The 23,033-nt window shown below is 43.0% G+C and overlaps 1 protein-coding gene across 11 annotated transcripts in view; it reads left to right on the forward strand.

Moving 5' to 3' along the window:
• robo2 (roundabout, axon guidance receptor, homolog 2 (Drosophila)) overlaps window positions 1-23,033 on the forward strand; it is a 1,004,723-nt gene that overhangs the window by 514,368 nt on the left and 467,322 nt on the right. Inside the window, exon 1 of one of the 11 annotated variants that reach the window (XM_061877319.1) lies at window positions 1,837-2,434. The exons of the other annotated variants lie outside the window; for them this stretch is intronic. Coding sequence (XP_061733303.1) covers window positions 2,380-2,434 — 55 coding nt within the window. The 5' untranslated portion in view covers window positions 1,837-2,379. Of the gene's footprint in view, window positions 1-1,836; window positions 2,435-23,033 lie in introns of those variants that run through there. 11 annotated transcript variants of the gene reach the window in all.

Here is a 23,033-nt window from a genome sequence, read left to right on the forward strand (position 1 = left end):
TTTCTACCGCTTATTCCCTTTTGGGGTCGCGGGGGCGCTGGCGCCTATCTCAGCTACAATCGGGCGGAAGGCGGGGTACACCCTGGACAAGTCGCCACCTCATCGCAGGGCCAACACAGATAGACAGACAACATTCACACTCACATTCACACACTAGGGCCAATTTAGTGTTGCCAATCAACCTATCCCCAGGTGCATGTCTTTGGAAGTGGGAGGAAGCCGGAGTACCCGGAGGGAACCCACGCATTCACGGGGAGAACATGCAAACTCCACGCAGAAAGATCCCGAGCCTAGATTTGATCCCAGGACTGCAGGACCTTCGTATTGTGAGGCAGACGCACTAACCCCTCTGCCACCGTGAAGCCTTATATATATATATATATATATATATATATATATATATATATATATATATATATATATATATATATATATATATATATATATATATATATATATATATATATATATATATATATATAGCCATCCGTCCAGCCATTTCTACCGCTTATTCTGTTTTTGGGGTCGCGGGGGGCGCTGGTGCCTATCTCAGTAGGATTTAAGGTCCAAGCTTACATCACACTCAAATTTTTACTGCAAGCTTTTGGTAAGTGCCGGAGTGAAAAGATGTTTTAAAATGATTAGCGCATGCTTACTTTTACCGCATGTCTTTGGTAAGCGCATGAGTGAGAAGAGGTTTTAAATTAATTAACGCCCCGGCGGCAATTCAAAGAAATATGGTGTGTATATATATATATATATATATATGTATGTCTTATAAGCATAAGTGTTATGATCAGTCGGAAGGCGGGATACACCCCGGACAAGTCGCCACCTCATCACTGGGCCAAGAACGATAAAGAGACAACATTCACACTCCCATTCACACACTAGGGCCAATTTAGTGTTGCCAATCAACCTATCTCCAGGTGCAGGTCTTTGGAGGTGGGAGGAAGCCGGAGGGAACCCACGCAGTCACGGCCAGAATATGCAAACTCCACACAGAAAGATCCCGAGCCCGGGATTAAACTCAGGACCTGCGTATTGTGAGGCAGACGCACTAACCCCTCTTACACCGTGCTGCCCCTATATATATATATATATATATATATATATATATTGGTCCAGTATGGCTCTTTCAACATTTTGGGTTGCCGACCCCTTACCTTGCAAAATAATATCACCAGACTATTATCCAAATCTTTTTTAGTTGATCCACCACTGCACTATTAACACTTAAACACTAGATTTAACACTTTCCCAACACAACGTGACTAATTTGTTCTCAGCAAAGACTTCCAGACGTTGTGATTCAGCTCTTCTGGAGCGTACATGGTGTTGCTGGCATCACCAGCAGGGGGAGCTCACAGTTCACTCTCCCCCTGAACATGGAGGGGGGTTGCTGGGCAGACAACATCCACAGTCACCTCCCGCCCCTCCTCCTTCCTCCCCTCTGTGTGAACCTCAACAGCTTGTGTCACAAATGTGTCTGTCATCCCCAAAAAAATAATTAAAATAATCATCTTTCGTGTTGTTGTGCAACCACAGAGCCTATAGCTCTATCAACCGTTGATCATATTTACAATTATGGGTCAATAATATACACATTCTATGCATCCTGCAACCCTAACCCAAGCCCTGGCATTTTGCATAGTGTCTTGGAATAAAAAGTATACATGCAGTTGAATTCCCCCTCATTGCATTTCTATTAAACACAAAGTGGACTTTTTAGTGCGATATCCACCCCTGCTGTCCCGATCCTTCCCTCCCCAACTGGCTGTCTGGTGTGCGGGCGATGCCGGCTGCGCAAAGAGTGTGCGCCGTTCGCATCCAAGGAGGCACCGCGCAAACACGGGAGAGGAGGAGGATGTTGTGCTTCTCTGCTGATATGACTTTTCACGCACTGCCACTTACCCCCCACGGCTCTGCGGGGAGAGGGTACATTTTCTTGTCATAAGAAAAAAAAAAAAGTTTTTTTTTTTATTTGTTTTTGCTGTGATTCTGGTTGATGCGCTCCGGTGTGCGTCACCGATGAGCACCTGAGAACGTGGCCGGGACGCGCGTGAGTGGAGCCGGGGAGGAGAAGCGCACCTAGTCGCTGTTACGGTGCCGGGGTGTGGAAGTTTTTATTTAAAATTTTTGATCATTCCTGCCGGCAGACGGGATATCACAACCGAGGAGACGAAAAAAAACCCCAAGAAGCTCCGGCTTGACCTACTTTATTTTTGAATGGATCCTCTCGTTTTGGTGGACACATAAACTGGCTTTTGTCAGTTTATAGACTTAATAGCTTGTCTTTCTGCTTGGACTTTTTTTTTGTTTTTTTGCACTGAATTCGAGGATTTGCGCGCCAGTCGTGGATGTTTTTAATATGCTAGAATGAGTCCACTAGCGTTCATCCTTCTAGGTGGATTATTGTGCTACGAAGTTGATGGTAAGTTGCTTCCTAATAAGTTTGTTTGGCCATCTAATGCAAGTTAAAGACAGTCTTGTCCATCATTTAGACTTTTTTTTTTTTAGACAAAAATACATTTAATTTTCTACAAATACAAAACAGCATTCTGATCTTCATCAGGAACATGATTGCTTTTATGTTAAAAGTGTGTGAATTAAAAGCAGTGGATGTTTTACTGAAGTGGCGATGCTTGTTAACCTGTGGATTGATTAAGGCTTATAGACTCTTTGTGGTCTCATAATTCAGTGTTTAAAAGACATGTCACCTTTTTTCTTGTCTTCTAACACAATATATGGTCTGAAGGTTGTATTGATGTAGTGGTGTTTTATGCATGACTCAAATAGTTTAAGGGGAATAAACAGTGACTCACATCCTTTGCCTCATATATAGAACCAAGCTTTTATGGCTTTACAACCTGCAGTCTCATTCCTTCTTAATGATGGGCAACACCTTGTTGCACAAACACCTGCACACAAAGAAGTGGAGAGTCGCCCGCGTAGAACGAGGAAATAATTGTTTGCTTTTTGCATAACTTTGCAGGATATGCAAAAGCTTTGTGTTGAAAGCGAGGGCTGCTTTTTCTGGGCTTTTAGTTCACCTGTCAACTGCTGCTTTTGTTCCTCACAGCTGCACAGCTTTCTGGAGACAGCCAAGCAAACCTCCTTTCTGCTGGGATTTGAATATATTCCCCCATTTTACACGCTCTTTTTTTTTTTTGGCGTTCTCAGCCGGGCCACCGGTTGCTAAGCAGTGGCTGATGGCATTGCTTGCAGCCCACAGGGAGAGGCTGAGCACATCTCCCTGGGAGCGGTGCATCTTCCCAATCATTTGCCCCACCCCTGCCTTCCACCCAGGCACCCCTTTCAGAGGTAATCTGAGGGTCCTTGGGAGGTGGGAGGGGCTCCCTCTAAGAGTCCACTTAGGCAGACAAAAAGGTCTGGAGTTGTATTCTCCAGGCAAGCCGAGCCAACAAAGCCCGGCCTTGTGAATGGCGTCAGGCACTGTTTAGTGTGCTGTGATTAATACGAGCGGTGGGGCTGAGAGGGGAGAAAAGGTGAGATGGAGATGGAATAGAAAAAATGTTTCCAGCCTTGGACTGGAGAAGGGACTCAAGCAGGGGGGCGTGGATCTTCGATCAGAGGCTCCACAAGTCTGGAGTCTAGTACAGGGCTCTGCAACCTACGGCTCCAGAGCCACCTGCGGCTCTTTAACGCCGCCATAGTGGCAGCCTGGAGCTTTTTCAAAAATGAATGAAAATAAAAAAAGATTGGGAAAAAAAAAATGTTTTCATAGCACAGCGTGACACAAACCTCCCTAATTGTTAGAAATCCCACTGTTTATATCAGGGGTGTCAAACTCAAATACAGAGTGGGCCAAAATTTAAAACTGAACAAAGCCGCGGGCCAAAGTTGAACAAATTAACCTTTTCATAGGGACGCAAATGAGTTTTGCATTGAATATTGAGCAAGCAAGGCTTGTATAACTTTATAGTGACATGCGAAATACAGTTTCAAATAATAATAATAAAAAAATATCAATGGCATATCAAATACAATTTTAATAAAAATGGAATGCCTCTTTTCTGTTTGCAGCGTTCTGAGGTAGACATCAATTTTTTTTTTCCCACAGGCTAATAATAAATTTGAAAATAAAAAAATAATAATAAATGAATCAAACACTGATTCTTGAAGTAGCAAGAGAATGTGCATAAATAAAAAGTTAATTACCGCTCAGTTTGCTACACTAACTTGCTATAACACATAACTTAATAATGCAAAATCAACTTTCAAAAACCAAACAAAAAATCATCAATGGTATATTAAATACAATTTGTTCTCCCAAAATGTGTTTGTCATTCTTGTTTGGTGTGGGTGTACAGTGTGGCGCATATTTGTAACAGTGTTAAAGTTGTTTTTATACGGCCACCCTCAGTGTGACCTGTATGGCTGTTGACCAAGTATGGTTTGCATTCACTTGTGTGTGTGTACAGGCCACAAATATTAATGTGACTGGGTTCGGCACGCTGTTTGTACGGAGGAAAAGCAGACGTGATGACAGGTTGTAGGGAACGCTAAAGGGAGTGCCTTAAAGGCACGCCCCCAATATTGTTGTCCGGGTGGAATTTGGTAGAAATTCGGAAGAATGGTTGATTTTCGGGAGGGGCACTGAACTTTGGGAGTCTCTCTGGAAAATTGGGAGGGTTGGCAAGTATGAGTATTAGCGGTGAATGCGGTGTTACAGCGGCACCGTCGCTGTATGATATCGGCGGGCCAGCTCTAATGTTAAATTGATATTGCCTCAAGGGCCCAAAAAAATTACACGGCGGGCCAGAGTTTGACACCCATGGTTTATATTAAACATGATTCTCTGAGAGCGCTGTTTTGTCCTACCAATTTCGACGGTCATTGAACTCGCCGTAGTTTGTTTACATGTATAACATTCTTCAACAATGCCACAAAAAGACATATTTTATGCCACTCATTCTTTGTCTAATTTTGTCCACCAAACGTTTTATACCTTGTTGATATTTTTGACTTCTGTTGAGTGCTTATCACAAATATTTGGTAAGTGCATGACTCCAAGCTAATCGATGCTAACATACTATTTAGGCTAGCTGTATGTATATATTGCATCATTATGCCTCACGAGTAGATATTGGAGTTAATTTCATTCCCATTACTTATGTCCTCTGTGTATTTGATTTAAATCTGCATTTCTCATGACATATTATCTGTAGGTAATATTGGCCGCAGGTCTGATAGTTGTTTGTGCGCCGTGTTGTCCCAGACCACAGCAAACGTAACGCAGCTTGCAAAGATTGTTTTCATTCCATTAGAAGAAGACAGCTTTCCGTTTACTTTAAGTTGGACACACATCTAAACCTTTGGCTATTCTAAGCCAGCAATTTAGAGGAGTTATCTCACCCTCTGAGAAACCTGCGTTTTAATAATATTGTCCAGTGTTATAAAAATGTGTAGAGTAAATTTTACATTTCAACATATCTGTCAATGAAGATTTGTGTCAGCGACACGTGGTCATTTTAATATTAGGCTAATACAGACACTTATATCATGTGTCGACTTCATTATATCACTTATAGAAGGCTTTTAATTTTTTGCGGCTCCAGACATATTTTTTAGGGTATTTTTGGTCTAATATGGCTCCTCATCATTTTGGGTTGCCGACCCCTGGTCTAGTAGGTCTCAAATAAGGCTCATTTTTGGAACTTTTACACTGCCTTAAAAATATGGAAGACATTTTCCCAAGCTGTAAACATTATATATATTTTTGTATTCTGTTTTGTACCACTAAGTGTACTCTGAGATTCCACACAAGAGCTCTAACAGTAGACTCATCACTAAACCACTCGGCTTTTCATACAGAACCCAACCATGGCGGGATATTGACTGGTGACAGTCGTTCTGTCTAAACCAGGAGTCTCACGTACCTTAAAGGGGCTCTATTATGCAGAACTAACTTATATCTATTTGCCCGAGCTGGTGTGTATTTGGGATCTGCATAAGTCCCGGAAATTTGACATCAAATCGTGGAGGCATGAAAGAGATATTTATAAAACAATACGTGTGAATTATCCATATATGGAAGATTTTTTGCCATAAAAGTTTTGCACAATGAGCTCCTTATTTTTCGCTATCCTCTTATGGTGGGGCAGACTGGCTCGTACATGCACATGCATCCTCCGCTGTTGCCATTTTTAATACAAGGTAGAGTATAGGTCGACTTTATATCCGTCAGTAGACAAAAGCGCTAAGGCAGGGGTCGGGAACCTTTTTGGCTGAGAGAGCCATGAAAGCCAAATATTTTAAAATGTATTTCCGTGAAAGCCATATAATAACTTTTAAGACTGAATACAACTAAATGTGTGCATTTTTAAGTAAGACCAACATTTTTAGAGTATAATAAGTCTCTTATTCTTTTTGATAACATTGTTATTCTAAAGCTAATCAATAATCAATCAAATACTTCTTACCATTGAGACTTTTTGAACAGGTGCGGTAGAAAGCAGATGGATGGATTAAAATGCAATGTTTGCATTTGGCGGCATGCACACACGCAATGGCGACATGCACACACACTACGAAAAATGCGTCATCTATTTGAAAATAATGTTTTTTTTATTTTGAACATTATTTTTAACCCTGTGGAATTATTCATTACTTATCGTGTTAAGCAATGTCAGCAAAGATTGATCTGAGAGCCAGATGCAGTCATCAAACGAGTCACATCTGGCTCGAGAGCCATAGGTTCCCTACCCTTGCGCTAAAGACTACAACAAAGATGGCGGGGAAAAGACGCAGTCTGAGTATGTGAATAAGACCACCCACAGAATGGCACATCCTGAGAAGACCCCCAAAAAGCGACCTAAAAATCGTTTGTAAAGCATAATGTATGCAACATTTTGACCAAATAACCACCATTACATATGTTTGAAAAAAAAAACTATCATAATATGACTCTTTCAAGTGGCTAATAGTTAAACATATTATGCCAGCCAATCTTGAATTCCACTGGAAATGCTAGTAAACACACATTGTGCAACGCAAAGAGCAACTTCCTGTAAGCAATCTGAAGTGTCTCTGGTCATCACCTGGGAGATCTCAACAGTGTCAAAAGAAAATGTTTTTATATTTCATGTTTACCCATAGGGGTGATGAATGGATGGTCAGCGCCTGAGAGCTGCAGCCCACCATCATGACCCCGAACTCCCTTCCCTCTGTTGCTACACATCTCGAGATGTATGTTGTAATATGTATATGTGCTTTACTATGGAGGTTTTTTCCCCACTCCAGACTGGGCCCCCTTAGGAGCCCAGTCAAGATTGTATTTTTTTACTAATCCTTCCCCAGCGTTTACCTTTTTCCCATCTTTTACGGGGTGCCTTGTGGCGACCCATCAGCGTTCCTGTTCTGTAACCTTGTACACTTTGTTTTTGTCTAATCTTGAACGGGTTTGTGCTGAAAACAAAGTTTTAATGTACTTGTGCAATGACAATAAAGACCTATCTATCTATCTATCTATCTATCTATCTATCTATCTATCTATCTATCTATCTATCTATCTATCTATCTATCTATCTATCTATCTATCTATCTATCTATCTATCTACATCCATATTGACTCAATGCTGACCATAGCTCTGCTCACTCTAGCCCAGGGTTGGGGAAACTACAGCCCTGGGGCTACATCTGGCCCGTTGGTCTTTTTAATCTGGCCCTCCACGTACTGGAACAAAATTAGGCAAAGATCTGTTTTGGTAATTGCCACAACACAACTGAACTTCGACACATTGGCAAAAAAAAGGGTGCTCAACGATACTGAAAGAGAATGTTAGTGTTTTGATTGATTGATTGATACTTTTATTAATAGATTGCACAGTACAGTACATATTCCGTACAATTGACCACTAAATGGTAACACCTGAATAAGTTTTTCAACTTGTTTAAGTCGGGGTCCACGTTAATCAATTCATGGTAATTCATGTTAACCCTGTAATATCATTTTTGTGTTTCCATCCATCCATCTTCTTCCGCTTATCCGAGGTCGGGTCGCGGGGGCAACAGCCTAAGCAGGGAAACCCAGACTTCCCTCTCCCCAGCCAGTTCGTTTAGCTCTTCCCGGGGGATCCTGAGGCGATCCCAGGCCAGCCGGGAGACATAGTCTTCCCAACGTGTCCTGGGTCTTCCCCGTTGCCTCTTACCGGTTGGACATGCCGGAAACACCTCCCTAGGGAGGCATTCGGGTGGCATCCTGACCAGATGCCCGAACCACCTCATCCGGCTCCTATCGATGTGGAGGAGCAGCGGCTTTACTTTGAGTTCCTCCCGGATGGCAGAGCTTCTCACCCTATCTCTAAGGGAGAGCCCCGCCACACGGCGGAGGAAACTCATTTCGTCCGCTTGTACCCGTAATCTTATCCTTTCAGTCATGACCCAAAGCTCATGACCATAGGTGAGGATGGGAACGTAGATCAAGCGGTAAATTGAGAGCTTTGCCTTCCGGCTCAACTCTTTCTTCACCACAACGGATCGGTACAACGTCCGCATTACTGAAGAAGCCGCACCGATCCGCCTGTCGATCTCACGATCCACTCTTCCCTCACTCATGAACAAGACTCCTAGATACTTGAACTCCTCCACTTGGGGCAGGGTTTCCTCCCCAACCTGGAGATGGTATTCCACCCTTTGGACTCGGACTTGGAGGTGCTGATTTTCATTCCGGTCGCTTTCCTTGAGGTTCTAATATGATATTGTTGATAATAGCTGTATAGCCCATGTTTGGGAGGTTTATTCTCAACAGATATGCCTTGAAATGCATCATGTGCCCGCCCGGCCCGTCTGTCAAATTTCAAAAGCCAATGTGGCCCCTGAGCCAAAAAGTATGTCCATCCCCTGCTCTAGCTGCTGGTAGAAGTAGTCAACAAATGTAGTCACGTGGTTATAACCTGATTCTGAATGCTGGCAGCAGCACAGCCTCACCCAGACTCTACCTCCAGCGGCCCCCCCAGCTAAATTGCTATAAACAACACCGATGCGGAATAGGCCAATGTTCCACCTTTGGAGAAACTTCTTTCACACAGAATTAGCCGCATTCAAAGAGATCAAATAATTAGATGCGTGACGATGCCAGCGCCAATGTCCGCATGGTGACTCGAGCCGTAAACAAGGACTGAATTCCACTTTCTGGTTATATCATAAACCTTTTTCCTTCAGAGGTTCTGCAAAAGTCCTGACTCCAATAGCATTGCGGACTACCCTTATACACAGGTGGCGTCCTGCCTCTGTTCCAGCTCTAATGCTACCTTCGGAGCTGGAACATTGCTAGATCAGCTGTCTTTTATACAGAGCAAGGCTGTACTTTGTCATGTTTAGATATATAGTTAGTACTTTATGGATTCCTTCAGGAAAATGTACAAACCCTGTTTCCATATGAGTTGGGATATTGTGTTAGATGTAAATATAAACGGAATACAATGATTTGTAAATCTTTTTCAACCAATATTCAATTGAATGCACTACAAATACAAGATATTTGATGTTCAAACTCATAAACTTTATTTTTTATTTTTTGCAAATAATTAACCTAGAATTTGGAAAGGGCATGTTCACCACTGTGTTACATCACCTTTTCTTTTAACAGCACTCAATAGACGTTTGGGAACTGAGGAAACTAATTGTTGAAGCTTTGAAAATGGAATTCTTTCCCGTTCTTGTTTTATGTAGAGCTTAAAGTTTGTTCAACAGTCCGGGGTCTCTGCTGTCATATTTTACGCTTCATAATGCGCCGCACATTTTCGATGGGAGACAGGTCTGGACTGCAGGCGGACCATGAAAGTACCCGCACTTTTTTTTTTTTTACGAAGCCACGCTGTTGTAACACATGCTGAATGTGGCTTGGCATTGTCTTTCTAAAATAAGCAGGGGCGTCCATGAAAAAGACGGCGCTTATATGGCAGCATATGTTGTTCCAAAACCTTTATGTACCTTTCAGCATTAATGGTGCCTTCACATATGTGTAAAGTTACCCATGCCTTGGGCACTAATGCACCCCCATACCATCACAGATGCTGGCTTTTGAACTTTGCGTCGATAACAGCCTGGATGGTTCGCTTTCCTTTTGGTCCGGGTGACATGTCAAATATTTCCCCCAAAAATTTGAAATGTGGACTCATCAGACCACAGAACACTTTTCCACTTTGCATCAGTCCATCTTAGGATCTCGGGCCCAGAGAAGCCAGCGGCGTTTCTGGATGTTGTTGATTATTGGCTTTCGCTTTGCATAGTAGAGTTTTAACTTGCACTTACAGATGTAGCAATGAACTGTATTTAGTGACAGTGGTTTTCTGAAGTGTTCCTGAGCCCATGTGGTGATATCCTTTTGAGATTGATGTCGGTTTTTGATAGAGTGCCGTCTGAGGGATAGAAGGTCACAGTCATTCAATGTTGGTTTCCGGCCATGCCGCTTACGTGGAGTGATTTGTCCAGATTCTCTGAACCTTTTGATGATATTATGGACCGTAGATGTTGAAATCCCTAAATTTCTTGCAATTGCACTTTGAGAAACGTATCTCTTTGACGTATCTCTTTTGTGTGACTACCATCCACTGGTCACAATTATGATTACACAATGAAACAAATAGAATAGCTTTGAGGTCGGTACGCACAACCAGAATTATTCCGTACATTAAGCGCACCGGGTTAAAAGGCGCATGGTGGATTTTTGAGAAAATGAAGTGAGGCTTACGGTCCGAAAAATACGTTATCTCTGTCATTTGTATTCAATGGTTTCTTTAAAAAGTGTCAGAGTTAGTTTTTGACGAACCCCAAGATGCAGAGGAAGAGGCAGGCATTTTGCAGGTAAACGTGTTTTAATTAAAATACTAGAAAACAAACAAACAAAGCGTACAACAAAAAGCGCACGAGGCGGATAACAAACAACGGCGTGGCGCAGTGGAAGACTGGCCGTGCGCAACCCGAGGGTCCCTGGTTCAATCCCCACCTAGTACCAACCTCGTCACGTTCCGTTGTGTCCTTGAGCAAGACACTTCACCCTTGCTCCTGATGGGTGCTGGTTAGCGCCTTGCATGGCAGCTCCCTCCATCAGTGTGTGAATGTGTGTGTGAATGGGTAAATGTGGAAGTAGTGTCAAAGCGCTTTGAGTACCTTGAAGGTAGAAAAGCGCTATACAAGTACAACCCATTTATCATTTATCATTTATCAAAAAGGTCTAGCGTGGAAGATAGCAGGTATTGAGCAAGAAACAGAAGTCGTACTTATAATATGAAAACAAACTTGGAACCAGGGAACAAAACACAATAAGCTACAAACCACTATCAAATATAGCTTACCGCAACGCTGCATTGACACGATATAATATGACACGACAGGTAGCAACGACAAGAGCGTCAATAATCCAGCCCTGACTGGAGAACAAAAGCAGGTAAAAAAATCGGGAGTGTGCTGATTGACGCCAGGTGTGGCCAGGTGCCAATCAGCCGCAGCTGAGGGGAAACAGCACACAGGGGGGAAAAACAGGAAACAGACAAAATAAGAGCGCTGACAGGAACTAAAGACAGACAACACTAAACACACACTGAGGAAAAACTAAAACACAAAGAAACTGTCAGGGGCAAGCCTAACAAAAAAGTATGGAAAAATAATTGTCAATCGAATTTTTTGTGGAAAAAAATCTGAGATTTAATTTTTAGGCCATGTCGCCCAGGTCTCTCAAAAGTAGCGCCTACGCAGGGAAAGTGAGCCCCAGATAAAAGTAAGCCAGGGACGAGGCAAACGCGTAGCCGTCACCACGTCTCGCCTCGAATGTGATTGTTCTGCTTCACTAGGCCGCATTTAGGCGGCGTTATCGTAATGGCAGCTCATTTGCCCGAACAGGGCCGCCCTAATGAGGAAGATCCGCCGCGAACCCTTCTCCACTGTCGAGGGCGCTCTCGTCAACCAATCGAAGACCCCCTAGTGTTTACTCTCTGATTAGCGTCAAAAAGGAGTGGCGATCAGAGGCAGGGAACGGGAACAAAGACGACGGATGAGGTGAGCGCCTGGAGAGCGGAAATCAGAGTGCAGCGGGTCCTCGGGTGCGATGGACATGAGCGCGAACACGGGCCTGTCAGCGCCTATGATCTGCTAATAGCCAGGTCTGGCTACAGGGAGGCTCGCCTTTCAGCGGCCAGCACTGGGCCTCGTTCCCGGGTAATGGCTTTACCGTTTCTTAAAGCGGCAAGTGGAAAGAGAGAGAAAATGTCAGGTGGCGCTCGGCCCGCGTGGCCGGAACCCCGCCGTAAGACCGGCAAATAATGTGTGGCGAGCGGGGAAAGGCAGCACTTTTCCTCGCTTTACCTTTGCTTTATTAGGCATCAGTGAAGCATACCCCTGACATTTACAGGGCAAGAGGGGGAAAGAAATAATGCTGTGATGCATTTGAGTAAAACGGTCATGTTGCGTCGGTCATCAAGTAAATATCCCTCAGCAAAGGCATTCTGGCCATCCTTGAGACTTCCGAATTCGAGAGATGAAGTTAAAGTTAAAGTGCCAATGATTGTCACACACACACTAGGTGTGGTGAAATCTGGCGTCTGTATTCGACCCATCACTTTTGATCACCCCCTGGGAGGTGAGGGGAGCAGTGAGCAGCAGCGGTGGCCGCACTCGGGAATCATTTTTGGTGATTTAACCCCCAATTCCAACCTTTGATACTGAGTGCCAAGCAGGGAGGTAATGGGTCCCATTTTTATACACTGTAAAGAAAAATCCTATTTTTATGGTTAATTTACTCTACATTTCTACTGTAATTTTTCTATTTTTTTTAAATAGGTTATAAAACTGTAGAATTGAAGACATTATCTGTAAATAAACAAACCGCCTGTTATTTTAAGTACTATGCCACGAATGACAAACTATGTATATTTCTATTTTTTTTACAGAAAAATACCAAATTAATAACACACATCATTTTCTGTTTTCTCAAATTACTTTCAAATTCATGTAAAATTACAGTAATTCACTTCCATTTAATATGTAGCTTGTTATATAAAAGTCTATGTCCATGCTAACAATCTAACAGTTTTCTATGTAATTTTAAGGAAAATCTTATTTTTTTAATATTAATGTGTATTTTTATATTCAAGTTGAAAAATATTTGTAGCCTGTTGCATAAAGGTTTATTTTCCTACTATCAATTTAACATTTTTCTCTGTAACATGACACACGTTGGTGACTGCAAGACATATTTGATTAACAGCCATACAAGTCACACTGACGATGGCCGTACAAACAACTTTAACACTGTTACAAATATGCGCCACATTGTGAACCCACATCAAACAAGAATGACAAACACATTTCGGGAGAACCTCTTCACCGTAACACAAAATAAACACAAAACAACAAATACCCAGAATGCCATGCAGCGCTACTCTTCCTGGCTACACCCCCGCAACCACCAAACCCCGCCCACCTCAACCGACGCACGGAGGGGGGCGGTGATGTGGGGTGCAACATACCCCTCCCCCTTCGAGCTGTCCTGGATGAACTGAAATAACTTTTTCCCCCGGTCATTTTGGAACTTGCAAGCGTACTTCTTCTTCTTACTCGTCGTCGCCATGGCTCCTCTCTTCGTTCTTCTGCTTCGTCTCTGTTATGTTTTTGGACATTACTACTTGCCGTAGTTTTGAAGCATCGCATGATGGGAATCCGGATGTTGTGTGTCAGTGTATTAACGTGCCGGTTGGAACAAACATGCGCTGAGGAATAGCTCCGTGCCTGCCTGGTTTATGGGTTATAGATAAACCTATGAATAACGGAGACATATATGATAGTCTCCTTTTCGGGTGAGAGAGGACGCTAAAGGCAGTGCCTTTAAGGCACGCCCCCAATATTGTTGTCCGGGTGGAAATCGGGAGAAATTTGGGAGAATGGTTGCACCGGGGGACTGAAATTTGGGAGTCTCTCGGGAAAATTGGTTGGGTTGGTAAGTACGGACAAAGGTTGTCACTAAAATGTAGTCGGAAGATCCAAAGTAGCATTTAACCTATTTTTTAGTACGTGTTTTTTTGTTTTGTTTTGCCGTCTAAAACCACCGAATGCACTTCGTCCCCAGTCGTAGCGCAAAGAGGTGTTTTATCTGCTCATTTAAATCTATGGTTGACAGCATTGTCAAACTGTGTGGATATTAGTGTTGTAACGATACCAATGTTTTGGTACCGGTACTAAAATTATTTTGATACTTTTTGGTACTTTTCCAAATAAAGGGCACCACAAAACAATTGCACTATTGGCTTTATTTTAACAAAAAAAATGTTAGGCTAGAGTAAACATTAAACAAAAAATGTGTGACCCATTTTAAACACCTTTATGAGTTGAGTTTAGTTTATTAAGGATCCCCATTAGTCTACACCGCAGTGGAGACTATTCTTCCTGGGGTCCAGGCAAAAAACATCACACAACCACAAAACAAAAGATTAAAATGCAGTACAACACAATCCAATAATAAATTGTCATAATACAAAAATAGCAACAACAAAGAACCCCAAAATACTAATAACTTTTGTTACATAATAATTTTCATACCAAAGGTAAAAATAGCAATATAAAAATAGATATACTGTATACATTTTTGCAAAAATAAAACCAATGGCCTAAAATATACACATTAGTGTACCAAAAACAAACAATAGGTGACGAAAAAGTATCATCCATCCATTTTCTGCTGCTTATCCCATAATCAATAAAATACTCAATAGTCAATAAAAACAGTCGTGACATTAGGTACAATCTAGAATAATCTCTTTACGCAATACTTCTCCTTTTAGTCTATTCTTACAGCCCACTATGCTGGTGATTGATAGCAGATATTGTGGAAGTCGATTCCAGTAAGTGATTGCCCGATACATTACAGTCTTTTTCAAAACATCACTTTTGGGTTTAAGACGAGTGAGAGCACCTCTTCGGGCTACCCATGACACCTTTTTAGAATGAATATACTTTTTTTAATGACTGTGACCCTTCTGGGTCCCCGGTACCAAACTTAAGCCATACAGTTTGAAAAAAAATAAAAAATCTATATATTGTAGTGACGTGAATTATATTTATATAGCGCTTTTTCTCTAGTGACTCAAATCGCTTTACATAGTGAAACCCAATATCTAAGTTACATTTAAACCAGTGTGGGTGGCACTGGGAGCAGGTGGGTAAAGTCTCTTGCCCAAGGACACAACGGCAGTGACTAGTATGGCGGAAACGGGGATCAAACCTGCAACCCTCTACCAACCGAGATATACCGCCCCAATCGTATGGGTTTTGAAAATCAAATGGCCCCCACATGCTTTAATTTTTCAATGTGCGACTATCAGTGGAAAAAGTTTGGACACCCCTCATCTAAGAGTTGATCATTTTGTCCCTATTCCTTAACCCCTACACTCCTTGCTTCCAGGCATATGCAGTATTGGCTCTTAGCGTGTGCGTGTGCGTGTGCGTGTGTGTGCGTGTGCGTGTGCGTGCGTGTGTGTGTGCGTGCGTGTGTGTGTGTGTGTGTGTGTGTGTGTGTGTGTGTGTGTGTGTGTGTGTGTGTTATCCTTCAGGGAGCATTCCCAGTGTCAACAGAAACTATTCCTCAGGCATGTTGGCAAACAGTCATCTCTATGATATTGCGATGGCACAGTAATATTTACTGTTCGATACACTGTGATCTATACAAAGAATGAAAACACTGCGTAATAATAAACCCGATATTGGACAACGTTGATATCAATATTTGATGCTGGTGCATCCTAAGAGAGATACCAGGTGTGCTAATATTGTAGTACAAGGTCATTCTGTCCTCCCTGGATGGAGGTAGTTTGGCAGAGAGGTAAAAAGTAGGGGTGGGAATTTTTTGAGCATTGCTGGGGTGACGATCCAATTCAGAATCTATTTTTGATTGAACACAATCTTTTGATTTAAAGCGATTCTCGTAATTTTGTATTTGCTATTATAATTCAATCAATGTTTATTTATATAGCCCCAAATCACAAATTTCTCAAAGGACTGCACAAATCATTACGACTACAACATGCTCGGAAGAACCCACAAAAGGGCAAGGAAAACTCACACCCAGTGCGCAGGGAGAATTCACATCCAGTGGGACGCCAGTGACAATGCTGACTATGAGAAACCTTGGAGAGGACCTCAGATGTGGGCAACCCCCCCCCCCCCTCTAGGGGACCGAAAGCAATGGATGTCGAGCGGGTCTAACATGATACTGTGAAAGTTCAATCCATTGTGGCTCCAACACAGCCGCGAGAGTTCAGTTCAAGCGGATCCAAGACAGCAGCGAGAGTCCCGTCCACAGGAGACCATCTCAAGAGGAGGCGGATCAGCAGCGTAGAGATGTCCCCAACCGATACAGGCGAGCGGTCCATCCTGGGTCCCGACGAGCGGTCCATCCTGGGTCTCGACTCTGGACAGCCAGTACTTCATCCATGGTCATCGGACCGGACCCCCTCCACAAGGGAGGGGGGGACATAGGAGAAAGAAAAGAAGCGACAGATCAACTGGTCTAAAAAGGAGGTCTATTTAAAGGCTAGAGTATACAGATGAGTTTTAAGGTGAGACTTAAATGCTTCTACTGAGGTAGCATCTCGAACTGTTACCGGGAGGGCATTCCAGAGTACTGGAGCCCGAACGGAAAACGCTCTATAGCCCGCAGACTTTTTTTGGGCTCTAGGAATCACTAATAAGCCTAATAAGTCTTTTGAAACTGAAATTGTGATGAAATGTTATAACAGGTTAAAGGTTAAAAAATTGCCTTCTGGCTTCATGGAGATGGCCTAAAATAATAATGATTAAACAAAAAAAAATCTTAAATAAAAAAAGATAAATACAATTATTAATTGATTTAGCAACAGTTTGGATGTGAATCTTTTTTTTTCTGCACCTGTAGTAAACAGTCCTTTAATTACGAGACAAAAAACACTTTCAAGTTAAGGTTGTGTATTGTTCGCATCCAAATACAAATACAAAGTTGGAATTAAAGTTAAAGTACCAATGATTGTCACACACACTAGGTGTGGCAATAATATCCTCTGCATTTGACGCATCACCCCCACCCCCTGGGAGGTGAGGGGAACAGTGAGCAGCTGCGGTGACCGCGCTCGGCAATCATTTTTGGTGATGTAACCGCCAATTCCAACCCTTGGTGCTGAGTGCCAAGCAGGGCGATAACGGGTCCCATTTTTATAGTCATTGGCATGACTCGGCCGGGATTTGAACTCACGACCTACCGATCTCAGGGCGGACACTCGAACCACAAGGCCACTGAGTAAATGTGTCACTTTTTATTTATCTTGTCTTGAAAAAATTCGAAAGGAACTCTTGACCGCGACAAACTTTAATGTAGTAAAGTTAAAGTACCACTGATAGTCACACACACACTAGGTGTGGTGAAATTACTTTCTGTATTCGACCCATCCCCATGTTCCACCCCCTGGAAGGTGAGGAGAGCAGTGAGCAGCAGCGGTAACCTCGCTCAGGAATAATTTTTGGTGATTTAACCGCCAATTCCAACCCTTGATGCTGAGTACCAAGCAGGGAGCTAACGGGCCCCATTTTTATAGTCTTTGGTATGACTCGGCCGAGGTTTGAACTCACAACCTACCGATCTCAGGGCGGACACTCTAACCACCAATGTCTTACTTTATAAAGAATAGCAATGGTTGTGGATATTTTTCCCTTTATTTATTCAATCTGCGGTTTCCAACATCATTTATGATCAATTATTATTTATTCCCTTTTGGCACAGTGCAGTGTGTATTTAGAACAGAATGTGGTACTCCCTTCTTAGACCAGTTGATCTGCCGTTTCTTTTCTTTTTCTTCTATGTCCCACTCTCCCTTGTGGAGGGGGTCCGGTCCGATCCGGTGGGCATGTACTGCTTGCCTGCGTATCGGCTGGGGACATCTCTGCGCTGCTGATCCGCCTCCGCTTGGGATGGTTTCCTGCTGGCTCCGCTGTGAACGGGACTCTCGCTGCTGTGTTGGATCCGCTTTGGACTGGACTCTCGCGATTGTGTTGGATCCATTATGGATTAAACTTTCACAGTATCATGTTAGACCCGCTCGACATCCATTGCTTTCCTCCTCTCCAAGGTTCTCATAGTCATCATTGTCACCGATGTCCCACTGGGTGTGAGTTTTCCTTGCCCTTATGTGGGCCTACCGAGGATGTCGTAGTGGTTTGTGCAGCCCTTTGAGACACTAGTGATTTAGGGCTATATAAGGAAACATTGATTGATTGATTGATACATTAGGTCAAAACACATGTCTTTAAACTAGTCTTTCATTTTTGAAATATTGAGTGATAATTTTGGCGTATTTATTTTTTCAATCACCCTGTATTCTCCAACTGTGGAAGTGAACAAACGACTGCTGACTTTGTGGTTTAATTGACTTACTATTAGCCAGCTTGCTCCAGCTTGCATCCAACTTAAACTTTAACATTGACAATGTGGAACAATTGCCATGGGAAGGCAAAAAAAGCTACTATAAGTACGAGTCATACCAAAGCCTATAAAAATGGGACCCATTACCTCCCTGCCTGGCACTCCTCATCAATGGTTGGAATTGGGAGTTAAATCACCAAAAATGATTCCCGAGCGTGGCCACCCCTGCTGCTCACTGCTCCCTTCACCTCCCAGGGGGTGGAACAAGGGTGATGGGTCAAACGCAGAGGTTCATTTCACCACACCTAGTGTGTGTGTGACTATCAGTGGTACTTTAAAGGCCTACTGAAACCCACTACTACCCACCACGCAGTCTGATAGTTTATATATCAATGATGAAATATTAACATTGCAACACATGCCAATACGGCCTTTTTAGTTTACTAAATTACAATTTTAAATTTCCCGCAAAGTGTCCTGTTGAAAATATCGTGGTAAGATAACGCGTGCGTTTGACGTCATTATTTTCCGGCCCGATCCAAGCTATAAGTAGTCTGCTTTAATCGCATAATTACACAGTATTCTGGACATCTGTGTTGCTGAATCTTTTGCAATTTGTTCAATTAATAATGGAGAAGTCAAAGTAGAAAGATGGAGGTGGGAAGCTTTAAGCCTTTAGCCACACAAACACAGCCGGAGTCTCCTTGGTTAAAATTCCCGACGGTGAAGCTTTACTATGGAACAGAGCAGTCAAGCGAACATGGATCCCGACCACATGTCAACCGGCAGGTTTCAGTGAGAAAATTGTGGTAATAAGTCGGCTCTTACTGTAGTTATTAGCAGAGCTTGCGTCCTCCTGCAGCTGCGGACTATTACCTCCTCCCACCGGAGAAACTGGCGGTCACCACACCCGTGGCCACACCCCTCCGACTTTCAGGTACTATAAAATCTCACTAAAACACTAGTAAGACAATAGGCAGATAAGGGATTTTCCAGAATTATCCTAGTAAATGTGTCTAATAACATCTGAATCGCTCTCACTGCCCTGGCCTTTTTTTTTTTCTAGTCCTTTTCTCTCAACATCCATCCATCCATCCCATTAATTATCTACCTCTTATTCCCCTTTGGGATCGCGGGGGGCGCTGGCACCTATCTCAGCTACAATCGGGCGGAAGGCAGGGTACACCCTGGACAAGTCGCCATCTCATCGCAGGGCCAACACAGATAGACGGACAACATCCACACTCACATTCACACACTAGGGCTAATTTAGTGTTGCCAATCAACCTATCCCCAGGTGCATGTCTTTGGAAGTGGGAGGAAGCCGGAGTACCCGGAGAGAAACCACGCATTCACGGAGAGAACATGCAAACTCTCAATATCCTCATCCACGAATCTTTCATCCTCGCTCAAATTAATGGGGAAATTGTTGCTTTCTCGGTCCGAATCGCTCTAGCTGCTGGTGGTCATGATTGTAAACAATGTGAGGATGTGAGTAGCCCTACAACCAGTGACGTCACGCGCACATCGTCAGCTACTTCCGGTACAGGCAAGGCTTTTTTATTAGCAACCAAAAGTAGCGAAATTAATCTTTGATGTTCCTTAGAAAATCCTTTCAGCAAAAATATGGCAATATCGCGAAATGATCAAGTATGACACATAGAATGGACCTGCTATCCCTGTTTAAATAAGAAAATCTCATTTCAGTAGGCCTTTAACTTTACTATGTAACTTGAAACTTGTGCATTGTTTATTAATGTTATTTTCTCTGCAATAACACATTCCTTAAGAGCGAGATGCATTCGTTTGACATGCTAATGGGCGAGTGTTGATGTTTGCAAGTGCCCCCCCCCCCCCCTTTTAGTCTCAGTGTGACATCTTAGCCTATTATAGAAACCTTTCATTTGGCCGTGTCTCGATAGGGAACCCCGCTACGAAGGCGCCCTCAAGAACGGTGTTTCATCAAAGGAATGCTAATCCCCAATGCTAATGCTAGATGGGGAAGGAGTTAATTTAGGATCAGAAAGTCTCAGATCTTGTTATGGCCTGCTCTGTGTTATATCAGTTGAGCTGGAGTCGAACAAGATGCAAAACCTCGCCGTCGTCAACTCTGCCAGGCTCACGTACGCGGCGATGGGATCTATCCGTCATGAGGGAGGAATTCAAACATGCTCCATTTGCACCTGTGCAGGTAGAGATGGGGGGGAGGGGCTGACGTGATGAATGGAAAGGGACTCACCTGTCTCACGCACCTGCAACGGCACAATACACACCTGTGACACACGTTGGATCCATTGTGGATTGAACTTTCACAGTATCATGTTAGACCCGCTCGACATCCATTGCTTTCCTCCTCTCTAAGGTTCTCATAGTCATTATTGTCACCGACGTCCCACTAGGTCATTATTGTCACCGATGTCCCACTGGGTGTGAGTTTTCCTTGCCCTTATGTGGGCCTACCGAGGATGTCGTGGTGGTTTGTGCAGCCCTTTGAGACACTAGTGATTTAGGGCTATATAAGTAAACATTGATTGATTGATTGATACATAGCAGCCTTGCATTGCAGACAGACCTACACTTGTACCGTATAAGTCAGGGGTCCCCAAACTACGGCCCGCGGGCCGGATAAGGCCCGCCGGCATCCAATTAAAAAAAAAGTCCCAATTTAAAAAAAAAAACAAACAAACAAAAAAACAAAACATTTTTTTATTTTTTTTTATGATATATTTTTGGGGACTTTCACACTCTTACTAATATGCGCCACACTCTGTGAACCCACACCAAACAAGAATAACAAACACATTTGTGGAGAACATCGGCTCTGTAACACATTATAAGCGCAACATAAGGATTACCCAGAATGCAATGCATCCATGACTCTTGGCTATATTATTCACACGCTCCCAACCCCGCCCACCTCAACCAACGCACAGAGAGGGGGGGAGGGGGCAAGGTTTGGTGCTAGCGGGGTGTATAATATAGCCAAAAGTCATGGATAAATTGCATTCTGGGTAATTCTATGTTGCGTTTATAATGTGTTACAGAGCCGATGTTCTCCCGAAATGTGTTTGTTATTCTTGTTTGGTGTGGGTTCACGGAGTGTGGCGCATATTAGTAAGAGTGTTGAAGTTGTTTTATTTCACAACCATCAGTGTGATCTGTATGGCTGTGGAACAAGACCCCTGGTTTACACATAGTAAAAGCTAGAATAAACCTCCTCCGCAAAATGACGACAGGTGAAGCGTCACCCGTGACGTCACGTATTTGACCCGGCGGTAAAAGTAAGCATGCGCTAATAAATTTGGGGAGTGAGTTTGACCTGGCAGTAGTTCAAGGCAGGAGCATATTACATGCCCGGCGGCTATTCAAGGAAATACGGTACTTTTGTAGTTATTACCCCACATCCCAAGATGGGGACATTCGCGAGTAGTAGAGAATACAGGGTTTGTAACTCTAACAAAAGTAATTGACGAAAAACACGCCGGCCCTCAAGAGGATATTATACTGAGCAGCCAGGACAGAGACCTTGGTACTAATTTTGTCAAATTTCTATGGTTATCGTCACATTCTACCCCTTTCTTGTGACATTTGATTTACTATTACAGACATTTTTCTTTGGAAGTTTATGAATTCTACCAGCAACTTTTAAGTACTGGATTGTTGCTCCCTGTCGAGGGCTTGTGTGACAGTCTGACCTGAGACCGGGTTCGCACCGTCTGATAGAAAAATGCATGAGCTGTGTCTCTGTGTGAGGAGGACAGGCAGGCCGAGTACGCCACTTAATAGCACGTCCATCACACAGTGCAGCGTCACTCGGAGTAGACCTGGTGAATAATTGTCTCCGGATTGCTCGCTTTCGCTTCTCTCAGACAACAACGGTGGCGTTTAAGTACCGAAATCGTCAAAGACCCTCTGTACTTCTCATGTGGTTGCACTCCTTGGCGTGTTTGCGCCTCGCTGATTGTGTTAATGCTGTGGTTGAGGTGTTCCATAAATTGCAAACACTTGGAATGTAATGTGACGAGCGATGTTTTCCCCCCAGTTGCATTTATTAGTCCTCATTTGGGTATCAGACAACATGTTCTTTGGCTGTGTGACTGGAAATAGCCTTGTTGTGTAACCCATGTGCTAATATATGCTGTGTTTTATCAGGCGGCCTAGTTTAAGGTTGTGAAAGTGTAGCTGGTGATAAATAACGTCTCAGTGAGTGTGTGGCACACTCGCTACCTGCAGTAATACTGTGTTTCATAACAAACATCCACCAACTGATCTTTAAAAGAGTCTCTACATTTCACGAGCAAATACCATGAATAGTTTGATTGATTGCCACTGCAATAGTAGTAGCTATTCTTCTTGGGGACTAAAATTTTGGAACCTTGATTTACGAACTTCATTTATTCTTGAACCAGGTTCGTAAATAGAAAAGTTTGGATATTGAAGCACTTTTCTCCATTAGAAACAATGTAAACGTGAATAATGGAAAGTCCATGTTTTTGGTTAAAGTTTGTACACTTTGAACGAGGGCTGTCTCGATATCAATATTTTATTGTCAGTAGCAAAATGTATTTTGATACTTTTTCGGTAGTTTATTTTGATTTTAACAGATAATCTTATCATGCATTAAACATAA

This window comes from Nerophis ophidion, linkage group LG18 (genome assembly GCF_033978795.1).
Source record: "Nerophis ophidion isolate RoL-2023_Sa linkage group LG18, RoL_Noph_v1.0, whole genome shotgun sequence".
Taxonomy (NCBI): Eukaryota; Metazoa; Chordata; class Actinopteri; order Syngnathiformes; family Syngnathidae; genus Nerophis; species Nerophis ophidion.